At 45.0% G+C, this 13,528-nt stretch overlaps 1 protein-coding gene across 1 annotated transcript; it reads right to left on the bottom strand.

The window, feature by feature from the left end:
- Positions 1–2,231: 2,231 nt before the first annotated feature.
- On the bottom strand, positions 2,232–12,454 carry LOC135520435 (TOG array regulator of axonemal microtubules protein 2-like). Its single transcript, XM_064946004.1, has 7 exons — positions 11,712–12,454; positions 11,006–11,267; positions 10,543–10,666; positions 10,242–10,347; positions 9,852–10,087; positions 3,853–4,011; positions 2,232–2,782 (listed from the first exon to the last, which is right to left on the bottom strand). The coding sequence occupies exons 1-7, from the start codon at positions 12,192–12,194 to the stop codon at positions 2,632–2,634; spliced, it is 1,521 nt and encodes a 506-aa protein (XP_064802076.1). The 5' UTR covers positions 12,195–12,454; the 3' UTR covers positions 2,232–2,631.
- Between the last annotated feature and the right edge of the window lie 1,074 nt (positions 12,455–13,528).

Here is a 13,528-nt window from a genome sequence, read left to right as displayed (position 1 = left end):
CAGTGATGATCAAACAGAACAGAAAATACAACCACTGTTGTAATGAGTGGCGGAAAGAAGCAAACATTATTTTTGTCCCCACCAGTGACTATGCTTTTCCATTTGTGCTCTAACTCAGCTATCCCCCTTTCCCTTTCTTTAAATTTTCTCATGAATGGATTTCACATGAATTCTTAGTTAGTCCCATCTATGCAAATGGTATGTCCGGCATCTAGTGGTGTTTTGCAGTATGACATGACTGGAGTCCTGTCTATCTCTGTAACATGCTGACCAGACCAGATGGGTCGCGTGCGTTGCAAAATAAATGTACACATATGTTTTTCAATCATCGCATCCACACTGAGCATCTGCTTGGCCAGGTGCTAATATAGAACTTGGTTCTATTTGTGACACTGGACATGCTGCACGTCCTGCATCTTCCATCTCCTCATTGGTTTTTAGGAGTATATACCTACGTGCCATCTCCTCATTGGTTTTAAGGAGCATATATCAAATCAAATTTCAAATCAAATTTATTTATAAAGCCCTTCTTACATCAGCTGATATCTCAAAGTGCTGTACAGAAACCCAGCCTAAATCCCCAGAAAGCAAGCAATGCAGGTGTAGAAGCACGGTGTCTAGGAAAAACTCCCAAGAAAGGCCAGAACTTAGGAAGAAACCTAGAGAGGAACCAGGCTATGAGAGGTGGCCAGTCCTCTTCTGGCTGTGCCGGGTGGAGATTATATCAGAACATGGCCAAGATGTTCAAATGTTCATAGATGACCAGCAGGGTCAAATAATAATAATCACAGTGGTTGTCGAGGATGCAACAGGTCAGCACCTCAGGAGTAAATGTCAGTTGGCTTTTCATAGCCGATCATTCAGAGTGTCTCTACCGCTCCTGCTGTCTCTAGGGAGTTGAAAACAGCAGGTCTGGGACAGGGAGCACGTCCGGTGAACAGGTCAGGGTTCCATAGCCGCAGGTAGAACAGTTGAAACTGGAGCAGCAGCACAGCCAGGTGGACTGGGGACAGCAAGGAGTCATCATGCCAGGTAGTCCTGAGGCATGGTCCTAGGGCTCAGCTCCTCCGAGAGAGGGAAAGAAAGAAATAATGAAAGAAAGAGAGAATTAGAGAGAGCATACATAATTTCACACAGGACACCGGATAAGACAGGAGAAATACTCCAGATACAACAGACTAACAATAGCCCCCAGACAAATAAACTACTGCAGCATATATACTGGAGGCTGAGACAGGAGGGGTCAGGAGACACTGTGGCCCCGTCTGGTGATACCCCCAGACAGGGCCAAACAGGCAGGATATAACCCTACCCACTTTTCCAAAGCACAGCCCCCACACCACTTCAACCACCAACTTACCATCCTGAGACAAGGCCTGGTATAGCCCACAAAGGCCTCCGCCACGGCACAACCCAAAGGGTGGCGCCAACCCAGACAGGAAGATCACGTCAGTGACTCAACCCACTCAAGTGACGCACCCCTCCTAGGGACGGCATGGAAGAGCACCAGGAAGCAAATTGATATAAAACATCCCCACAACATTTTTTTAAATGCTCACGAATTTCTACAAAATATGCACAAATGTATGTAAAACATGGCTACAAATTATGAAACGAGCTCACGAATTGTAAAACGTCCACGTACTGTAATATACATCCACAATACTTTTAGGTTTGGATGTTATGATGATATTCCCTGGAGGTCAGGGCCCACAGGGCAGGTGCCCTGCGTGCCCATTCGGTAATCTGGCCCTGATCATCAAGTTAAACCTCAGGTATTGTTGTTACACATCCTCACATTGTCTTGGAGGATAAAACTGTGACTGTAGCCAGCTTCCATTTCACCTAAATTTTATTGTCCAAAGAATGTTCTCATAGTCCAGACGTATTGGATGAAAATCCACAATGTTGGTGCCATACAGGAGCACTGGCCAATCTGCCTCCAAAAGAGGACTGCTGGTTTTGAGGATGGTGTGGAGGTCAGTGGTTGATGATCTGAGCACCCCCTGAGATGGTGAGTATGGTTTCAGTAGACCACTATTGAGCTGGTAGATCAGATAGGAGCTTTGAGGAAAGGTAATTTAGTGCTTTGAATGTGGTTCATATTGTCTTATAGTGGATTTAGGACTTGGACAAGGAGTCAATGCAGTTTAAAGATGCATTTACATGGGGGTTTGGATGATAGTGTCACATTTCTTAGAATGAGTGAAAATATTGGAGTTTGGGGACTGGGGGGGGGGGGATAATAGTCAGGGTGGGAAATGAGCAAATATTTAGATACAAATATATAGTCAAGCTGGGGATTATTCAGATATTCCTGTTGAAAAAGAGAATAGACAGAAAGATATAATCTTACAGTATATTAAATTCATCCCATTGGGACAAATTGGTTGAATAAACATTGTTTCCACCTCATTTCAACAACAAACACATCTGTGTGATGACTGTGAATCAACATGGAAAACACAATTGGATTTTGTTCACCCAACTTTTAACCAACATTTTTTGGTTGATATCACATTTTGGTTGAGTTCCCAAATTTAAATCAAAACTAGACATTGAACTGAGGTCTGTGCCCAGTGAGATTGGATTTCTGTAATCATATCAGCTCATTTGTCACACTTCTTCTAATCATCCAGAGAGAATGTACCTTTCTTTGAGGTTAACCTTTGAGATGACCTCCCTCAAGGATTCTCGCGCTTTCCTCTGAGCGAATTTGTCCCACATTTGAGCAAAGTCGCCATTGGTGGCCAAGTTTCTCAAGATATTGCGACCATGATGCCTGTGGACAAAGATATCAATTTAATCTTAAACGTGCAACATATCAAATAATTTCTGATGTCTGTGATTAAAAACAGTACTCAATTGATGGCAACCTGAGAAAAAATATCCCATCAAAATAAGACATACGAGGAAGAATTTGCAAGAGGGCCGGTTTGAGTAATGCACCGCATTACCTGATCTACAAATCATCTCAACTATCTAACAACTGGGTATTAACCGTTCATTATTATGAAAATCTTAGCGAATCTGCACAGCGCTTGGCTCAGGCTGACCATTGTGATCAAGTAGGGTTGTCTTCATTAGGCACCAAACAGAAGGAAGGAAACTGAATCAGGTACTGACTATTTGGACTCATTTACATTTGTAATTTTTACCCCAATTTCGTGGTATCCAACTGGTAGTTACAATCTTGTCCCATCGCTGCAACTCCCGTAAAGACTCTGGAGGCGAAGGTCGAGAGCCGTGCGTCCTCCGAAACACAACCCAGCCAAGACGCACTGCTTCTTGACCCAATGCCCGCTTAACCTGGAAGCTAGCTGCACCAATGTGTCGAAGGAAACACCATACACCTGGCGACCATGTCAGCGTGCATTGCACCCCACCCACCACAGGAGGTCGCTAGTTGGCGATGGTATAGGAACATCCCTGACGGCCTTTGGCTTCGGGTAAGCTTTTGGCTTTTTAACTTTCAAACCAACATGAGTGCCTGGACTTGGATTTTCCTATAGCACTTATATTATTATTATTATTATTATTATAGCACTTATTTGTGTTTATAATTTTTCCTTTTTATTATCAATTACTATTCCCCTCCAAGAGAACCTGTGGTTGTTTTGGAATACCTAATATCCCCAATTCAATCCATGACACCCTTTAGTATAGATGCTGTAGACATCCGGCAATGTGGCTTTTAAAGGCAATTTCAATTTGTATTCGTGGTAAACGCTGCAGATGTTGACTCAAGAGTAAATTACCTTTAACAGCTGCATTGTTGGTGATCTAGTGCTATAGCGAGCCATGGATTGAACCCCGGACTTAACTGTTATGTTTACAGGAGGTACTTCCCACCTGACTTCCTGTGCAGGGTCCACAACCAGTTTACTGACGGCAATCAAGAAACGGTCGGTGAGATCTTTCTTCCCCGACAGGAGACGAGCCGTCCCCATAACCTCAGCCAGTCTCTCCAGGTGCTGAGCAGTGCAGCTCCTCACCGCAGCGTTACGGTGGCTGAGGAAGGAAAAACAGAGCACATCAGTTACATGTCATAGAGATACATGATTTAGGAGACAAATGTATTTATTTTATTTTTATTTTTATTTTATATATACAAATGATAATGGATTGTATTGATGAAGTCTCATCAATGAATGAAAATGTTTGGTAAGACTTTATACACTGCTCAAAAAAACAAAGGGAACACTTAAACAACACAATGTAACTCCAAGTCAATCACACTTCTGTGAAATCAAACTGTTCACATAGGAAGCAACACTGATTAACAATAAATTTCACATGCTGTTGTGCAAATGGAATAGACAACAGGTGGAAATTACAGGCAATTAGCAAGACACCCCCAATAAAGGAGTGGTTCTGCAGGTGGTGACCACAGACCACTTCTCAGTTCCTATGCTTCCTGGCTGATGTTTTGGTCACTTTTGAATGCTGGCGGTGTTTTCACTCTAGTGGTAGCATGAGACGGAGTCTACAACCCACACAAGTGGCTCAGGTAGTGCAGCTCATCCAGGATGGCACATCAATGCGAGCTGTGGCAAGAAGGTTTGCTGTGTCTGTCAGCGTAGTGTCCAGAGCATGGAGGCGCTACCAGGAGACAGGCCAGTACATCAGGAGACGTTGTTGGAAGCCGTAGGGGGGCAACAACCCAGCAGTAGGACGGCTACCTCCGCCTTTGTGCAAGGAGGAGCAGGAGGAGCACTGCCAGAGCCCTGCAAAAATGACATCCAGCAGGCCACAAATGTGCATGTGTCTGCTCAAACGGTTAGAAACAGACTCCATGAGGGTGGTATGAGGGCCTGACGTCCACAGGTTGGGGTTGTGCTTACAGCCCAACACCGTGCAGGACGTTTGGCATTTGCCAGAGAACACCAAGATTGGCAAATTCGCCCCTGGCGCCCTGTGCTCTTCACAGATGAAAGCAGGTTCACACTGAGCACATGTGACAGACGTGACAGAGTCTGGAGACGCCGTGGAGAACGTTCTGCTGCCTGCAACATCCTCCAGCATGACCGGTTTGGTGGTGGGTCAGTCATGGTGTGGGGCGGCATTTCTTTGGGGGCCGCACAGCCCTCCATGTGCTCACCAGAGGTAGCCTGACTGCCATTAGGTACCGAGATGAGATCCTCAGACCCCTTGTGAGACCATATGCTGGTGCGGTTGGCCCTGGGTTCCTCCTAATGCAAGACAATGCTAGACCTAATGTGGCTGGAGTGTGTCAGCAGTTCCTGCAAGAGGAAGGCATTGATGCTATGGACTGGCCTGCCCATTCCCCAGACCTGAATCCAATTGAGCACATCTGGGACATCCTGTCTCACTCCATCCACCAACGCCACGTTGCACCACAGACTGTCCAGGAGTTGGCGGATGCTTTAGTCCAGGTCTGGGAGGAGATCCCTCAGGAGACCATCCGCCACCTCATCAGGAGCATGCCCAGGCATTGTAGGAGGTCATACAGGCACGTGGAGGCCACACACACTACTGAGCCTCATTTTGACTTGTTTTAAGGACATTACATCAAAGTTGGATCAGCCTGATCATACCTGTCTTTTCATTCTTTAGTTGTGGACACTACATAACCACACTCCCTCTCTTGCTCTTGGTCCTCCTCATCTTTGTAAGTCACCTTGATTTTTCACCCGTGTGTTTTATCAGATTCTTTATGAAGATATTTAGAATATTAGATGACAGTAGCTAAAGCAAGGTGCTATAGCAGCACACAAGTAGAGTACAAATGCATGCATGGCATGCCCTGAGCTTGTACAATGAGTGCTACTGGAGCACTACTGGAGAGAAATTGGAGGGGGCGAGAACGCCGAAGCTCCAGCCTCTGGGAAACTCGCTCCAAGCTCCAGTCAAATAGGGCAAGCTCCACTCCTCACTCAGCTCACATACTCTAGCATGGCCGCTCACACCACACCCTAGGTGGGACTGACTGTGCAGCTATCTGTATCTCAGTCAGACATGTCGCTTTGGAGCCTATTTGTGCTCTATTCTAACAAATCTTGCTGTGCATCATGTAGAAATGACCTAGTCAGATCATGCTCTTTTACGTATGCTTCAAGTTCTGTTGCAATTGCTCTATGTTGCGCTCTGATGTCCTCTGGGAAGTTCATCAGTAGTTTGCTGTGTTGCCGAACCTGACAGAATGGGGTCTGTTGGTCAGGAAGTCTCTGGTCACCAGAGTAAAAACACAGCAAGCTTTAGAATTAACATTATCTTGAATTGTTTCTTAAGCATGTTTTAATTTTTTTAAATTTAATTTTACCTTTATTTAACTAGGCAAGTCAGTTAAGAACAAATTCTTATTTTCAATGACGGCCTAGGAACAGTGGGTTAACTGCCTGTTCAGGGGCAGAACGACAGATTTGTACCTTGTCAGCTCGGGGGTTTGAACTTGCAACCTTCCAGTTACTAGTCCAACGCTCTAACCACTAGGCTTCGCTGCCGCCCCATGTCAATACATTGAGTATACAAAACATTAAGAACACCTTCTCTTTCCATGACAGACTGACCAGGAGAATCCAATTATCGATGTCACTTGTTAAATCCACTTCAATCAGTATAAATGAAGGGGTGGTGACAGGTTAAATAAGGATTTTTAAGTATTGAGACAATATGGACAATATTTAAGTGCCTTTGAACGAGGAGCTAGAGTCATTCTGTTATATCCGGTGTAATTCTCCTCTCTTATCTGGTGTCCTGTGTGATCTTATATATGCTCCCTCTAATTCTCCCATCTCTCTCTCTCCCCTCTTGGAGGACCTGAGCCCTAGGACCATTACTCAGGACTATCTGGCCTGACGACTCCTGGCTGTCCCCGTCCCTAGTCCACCTGGTCGTGCTGCTGACCCTGTTTCTGCTGTTCTGCCTGCTGCCATAGAACCCTGACTTGTTCACAAGACCCCCCCGCCCCCTATGTTTGGTATATTCAGTGTATATTGCCAGTACTAAAGAATTTCATCCCTATTCGAATCAAATGTGAGAACATTCTTGCCTTTTTTGATCAATTCATTAATACGAGTCAATTTCCATAATTCAAAAATATAGATTGCTTGCATATTCGCCTTCACATAGGCCACATGTTCATTATATATGTTAATTTTAATACTTATTTACAATGACGGCCTAGGAACAGCCTTGTTCAGGGGCAGAACGACAGATGCGCTAAGCTACCTGCTGCCCCAATAGAATAATATAATAGAATAAACTCAAATTTAGTCCAAAGTATCTGTATGATATATCACATCGGGGTCACCATTTACTATAGTGTCAAATTACAGGAAATTAACTTTAATATGCACATGTTTCTCGCCGCCGTTAAGAGGGGTGCTATCATTTTTGGGGGCCCGCTTGGTGGGCATCGCCCCCAAGAGGCTTGAGCCAGCCCTGCTCTGGAGCATCACTTTCATATAAAGTGTTAACAAATGTTCTTGTGTAGAGATGACACACATCCACTGCTAATTAGTTCCGGGACGATACCAGTATCCAAAACATGAAGCGGATTTAACTTCTTTAGGAAATCAGACAAATATCATTATGTTGTCAAAGTAATATTCATTTAATTTCCACGCTATATCACACAATATTTTACATACAGCAGGTTTCTAAAGGACCAAAGAGTGAGATCTGCTTTGCGTTTTCATTTTTGGCATTGAAAATATATTGCGATACTGGTATTGTCCCGGCCCTAATACTAATTTTCAATCTGTCACTGCCGCAGCAGTCGACCGCATCAAGCCTGAATGACCTACGACCTGTCGCACTCACCCCCACGATCATGAAGTGCTTCGAAAGACTGGTTTTGTTCTACCTTAAGTCCTGCCTCCCTCCAACACTGGATCCCCACCAGTTTGCCTACCGACCGAACAGGTCTGCAGAGGATGCCATCTCCACAGCTTTACACTCTTCCCTGACAAAAGCAACACCTATGTGAGAGTGAGAATGCTGTTCATAGACTTTAGCTCAGCATTCAATACGGCCATTCCCTCTAGGCTGGTCACCAAACTCCATGACCTAGGGATCAGCCCTTCACTCTGTAACTGGACTTTGGACTTCCTGACCAACAGACCCCATTCTGTCAGGTTAGGCAACTTCACCACCTCAACCCTGAACCTGAACACTGGTGTGCCACAGGGTTGCGTGCTGAGCCCCTTCCTGTACTACTCCTTCACCTACGATGTGAGTTCCTGTACACGGTATCAACACCATCGTTGGTTCACAGATGACAGCACAGTGGTAGGTCTGATCGGTGACAATGACGAGTCAGCCTACAGGGAGGAGGTCAAGCATCTGGCTGCATGGTGCGCTGACAACAACCTGGCCCTCAATACAAAGAAAACCAAGGAGCTCATTGTGGATTACAGGAAGTCTAAAAGCTGCAGCCACGCCCCAGTTCTCATTGATGCACTGAAGTGGAGTGTGTGCCCAGCTTCAAATTCCTGGGTGTCTACATCTCCGATGACCTTTCCTGGACCCTCAACATGTCAACCCTGGTCAAAAAGGCGCAGCAGCGCCTGTTCTTTTTGAGGAGGCTGAAGAAGGCCTGCCTGTCTCCCAAGATCCTGGTGAACTTTTCCCACTGCACGGTTGAAAGCAATCTGACTAACTGCGCCACAGTGTGGTTTGGCGGGTGCTCCGTGGCCAAACGGAAGGCCCTGCAACGGGTGGTGAAAACCACCAAGCACATCACTGGTGCCCAGCTCCCTGCCATCGTAGACCTCCAGCGCAGGGACCCTTCACATCCATGCCACAAACGGTTGCCCTCCTACCATCAGGCAGTACAGGTCTCTATATTCCCACACTAGCAGGCTCAAGAACAGTTTCTTTCCAGCTACTGTAACCCTGCTGAACTCTGTGGCACGGCACTAGCCATATCCACCCGCCCACATCTTAGTACTGCCTCTCAGGGACCTTGTTGCACTACTCTCTTTGCACTCTTCGTGGTACTACTGGACTCTGACATTGCTTTGCAAAATCTGATTAAGGACATAATTCAGTTGTACATTTACATGTCTACCTCGGTAACCTCATTGCTGCTTTCCCTGCATTTCAGTTGCATGCCTCCTTGCACTTGCCATTTGCCTTCATTGCACATTTATACATCCCACTTAATAACATACTTTGTACTTAATTGTTTTACTTGTAAATTTTTTGCACTCTTATTTGCACTTCTGGTCAGATGCTAACAGCATTTCGTTGTACTGTACTTGTGCTTGTTCAATGACAATAAAGTTGAATCTAATCTAATGTGTGGTATTGTCACACTCCGATCATAGTTTGCGTTGTTTGTTTCTATGTTTTGGTTGGTCAGGGTGTGATATGACTGGGCATTCTATGTTGTATGTCTAGTTTGTTTGTTTCGATGTGTTTGGCCTGATATGGTTCTCAATCAGAGGCATGTGTTAGTCGTTGTCTCTGATTGGGAACCATATTGAGGTAACCTGTTTTGTGTTGTGGGATGTGGGTGATTGTTCCTGTTTCCAGTGTTCCTGTTCACGTTACGGGACTGTTTCGTCTTCATTCATTTTGTCAGTTTATTGTTTTTTGTTAGTGGTTCAAGTATTCTATTAAATAATAGATAATCATCACGTTGCATTTTGGTCCTCTCTTTCGCCCGATGAAGAACGTTACAGGTATGCCTAAGTGAGCAGTGACCATTTTGCACCAGAAAGTTCACTACATATCAATTATTTTATTGTATTGTCACATCATGGATATTTGGAGTGAATCCTAACTTCCACTCGAATCAAACTTTCAATGTGAGACAAAGTGAACATTTGTGGAAGTCCGGATCTACCCTTAGTGAGTGTTAATTGACCCCTCTCCCTCTTTACCTCAGCCCACCGACCAGCAGGGAATTCATGACACGGGTAGGGGTGCAGCTCTGCACCATATGACCCAGGGCAAAGTTGGCGCCCTGCCGGATGAAGGTGTTGGCCTCGCTGGCTTTGTGCAGCAGCACGCGTGCCGTCCCCTCCACCTCACTGTCCATGGCCCTCTGGAGGTGAACGTACATGTCACCCAGTGTGGCCATGGCAGCACAGGACACTGCAGAGCGCAGGTTCTTCACCTGAATCATCATTATAACACACACAGGACCAGCTATTAATGTTGAGCAGTACAACACACAAACATCAGAAACATGACACAATAATTTGACTTGTTCTCCAAATGTAGCAGATTTGTGCAGATGAATGAATAGGGCAGTGAATGAATACAGCTACCTCATTTATAATGGCAAGGCAGATATCATGGAGTTTAGGCATCAGTATGTCCATGTGGTTCTGAGCCATCACACGGAGAGAGGTCAAGCCCTCGATCTTCTTCTCCCTGCAATTCAGTGAAAGAAACATAAGCAATTTCCACAACATTTTCCAAAAACATAATGATGTTAATCATTTAGGACTCTGGTCTCTTAATTTCAGAAGTTTCTACACTCTGTAGCTCAAATCTACATTTCCAAGGACACTACACTGTGCTTCCTTTAGCCTAGCTCCATTGGTCTCATCTACAGTGAATGCTCACCAGTCATCAGAGGCAGAGTGGAGCAGCTTGAAGGTCTTAGTCAGGGCCTGCTCTGGGTTGGACAGGGGCTGCAATCTGGCCTGGTTCTTTATTTGGCCCTTTGGCTCACTGGCTGCCTTCTTGTCTATGGGTTGACAGCAGACATTTATCTCTATGAACAGTTTGTATTCATTTATGTATTTACCAATTTCCATATCTGTTTGTAGCTTTAAACACTAGAACATCTTAGTTCATTATGATATCATATACTTTTTAATTTAGCACAATTTTTTTGGTGCTCACCCTGCACAGAAGCAGGGTACAATTAGCCTTGAGTAAAGGTTATCTCACTGTGAAACAGGCAAATCAAGTGTGGCCCTGGGCTAAAGCCATTTGTGTCCCTTCCGGCTGTCTTTCTGTCACTCTACCTAGCTTCATCTCCCTGTCTAATATACATTAGTGTGAGTACATGAGAGGGACTGACCTGAGTCGGTGGCAGCCTTTGGCAGGCTAAGGAACCTTATAGGCCGAGGCAGTTTGCTCCTGGGCTTGGTAGGAGGGGGAGCAGGCCTGGGTGGGCTGTCACGCGACTTGACCGGGGTCCCGACATCCAAGTACTCACGGAGCTCCGCAGGGGTGTTCATATCCACTGAGCTCAGGGTTCCCGGAGAGCTGGTGGCAATTTCCCCCATGGACATGGCCGAGCCCAAACTTCTCCTGCCCATGGCCTTCATCTCATGTACCACCTTTGGCGTAGACCAGAAAAGAATGCTCCCATCATAGAAATACATATAGAACTAGTATATACATAAACTAATACACAGAGAGATCCTGTATTCTAGGATAGATTCTATCATGCTGTCAAAGAGTATCCTTTCTAACTTGTACCCCCTGCACACTGACTCGGTACCGATGCCCCCTATTTATAGCCTCGTTATTGTTATGTCATTGTTACTTTAATTGTGATTTTTTACTTTAGTTTATTTGGTAAATATTTTCTTAACTCTTCTTGAACTGCACTGTTGGTTTCACGGTAAGGTCTACACTTGTTGTGTTCGGCGGATGTGACAAAGAAAGTTTGATTTGATTTTAAGACATGGAACCACTATCTGTTTTGGCAATTTAGCAGTCCAAGTATAATTCTGAACTGCAAATTTTCACATTTACAATAAATTCGAAGTCCATCTTACCTTCCAGCCCTCCTCCTTCAGATGAGCCTCGATGTCCCTCACCTCCTCCATCAGGTCAATGGGTCCGTTGTTGTCAGCACATCCCTGGTCCGACTGGACTTTCAGGGCTTTGACTCCCTGCCTGCCCTTCTTCTTCTTGCCCCTCTTGGAGGGAGCTCCAGTGGGAGGGACGGGAACAGGCCACACGCTACTGCTGCTGAATGATTTATTTACCTGGATGGACTCCAGAGAGTGAGATCCAGGTCGAACTTGGGCTCCGTCCACTCCCACCACGTTCTTCAGTGGGGCCAGAGCTATGTGTTCAAGCCTTCGTGGCAAAGGCCTCGGTGGAGCCTTTGGCTCCGGATTACACTGAATAGAGGGGGCAAAGTGGTGCGCGAAGGTGCTGCCAACCCCGATGAGAGCAGTCCGGACATAATTCTCATGGATAGCACTTATCTTTCTTTGCTTTACTTCCATGGCCTCTCTCTCAGCTCTCTGCATCTGCAGAAGTCTGGCATCACTGATGAAGCCACGATGGCCCTCTGGGATTGGGTATCTCTCCTGATAGCCCTGGATCACAATGGGACAGTATGAAATGAAGTGAAGTAGGCAAAATAGTTTCTACAGTGTGTCATAAAAAGCTTTTAAGCTAAAGATTTTATGGATGTAGGTCTACTGTATGTCTATGAAACCACAAAATAAACACAGTGATATTTTTGAAAAATGTTTGAAAAACTGATGAGCCTTACAAAAGTTGAAAACTTGTGCTGGTCATCCTGTTGGTTTAAAGCCATGTTTTGCTTCCTCAAGTTTTCAATGACGCTCCTCATCTGAGAGTTCTCCTTCTGGAGTTTGTCAAACTCACTTGATTTTCTTCCTCGATAAGCCATTGATGATAAATATTAACACTCTCAAAATAAGAACTTAACCTATCTCTGTGAGAGATCTATCATGAAATGAATGCAAATGAAATGTTGCTTGTCAGATGGAACCAGCAATGATATCATGACAAGGCTTCCATTACATTGTGATGTCATAATGGGGTCTGTTGACAGTGCTGAGCACATCAGCACATGGTGAACATTCATGAAAGCTTTTTGATTCCCATATAAACCCATAAATGTGCTGATATATATATATATATATATATATATATATATATATATATATATATAGATATATATATATAGTATTTACAAATTCACCACATTTATGATTTTATATATATTTTTATATATATATAAACTCAGCAAAAAAAGATGTGTCCCTTTTTTAGGACCCTGTCTTTCAAAGATAATTCATAAAAATCCAAGTAACTTCACAGATCTTCATTGTAAAGGGTTTTTAAACACTGTTTCCCACGCACAATCCCTCCATCAGTGCTCAGACTGTCCGCAATTGGCTGAGAGAGGCTGGACTGAGGGTTTGTAGGCCTGTTGTAAGGCAGGTCCTCACCAGACATCATCGGCAACAGCGTCGCCTATGGGCACAAACCCACCGTCGCTGGACCAGACAGGACTGCCAAACAGTGCTCTTCACTGACGAGTTGCAGTTTTGTCTCATCAGGGTTGATGGTCGGATTTAGGTTTATCGTCGAAAGAATGAGCGTTACACTGAGGCCTGTACTCTGGAGCGGGATCAATTTGGAGGTGGAGGGTCCGTCACAGTCTGGGGCGGTGTGTCACAGCATCATCAGACTGAGCTTGTTGTCATTGCAGGCAGTCTCAACGCTGTGTATTACAGGGAAGACATCCTCCTCCCTCACATGGTACACTTCCTGCAGGCTCATCCTGACATGACCCTCCAGCATGACAATGCCACCAGCCATACTGCTC

Source organism: Oncorhynchus masou, chromosome 4, assembly GCF_036934945.1.
Source record: "Oncorhynchus masou masou isolate Uvic2021 chromosome 4, UVic_Omas_1.1, whole genome shotgun sequence".
NCBI lineage: Eukaryota > Metazoa > Chordata > Actinopteri > Salmoniformes > Salmonidae > Oncorhynchus > Oncorhynchus masou.
The sequence above is the reverse complement of the archived record's forward strand: the minus strand, read 5'-3'. Positions and strand labels throughout refer to the sequence as shown.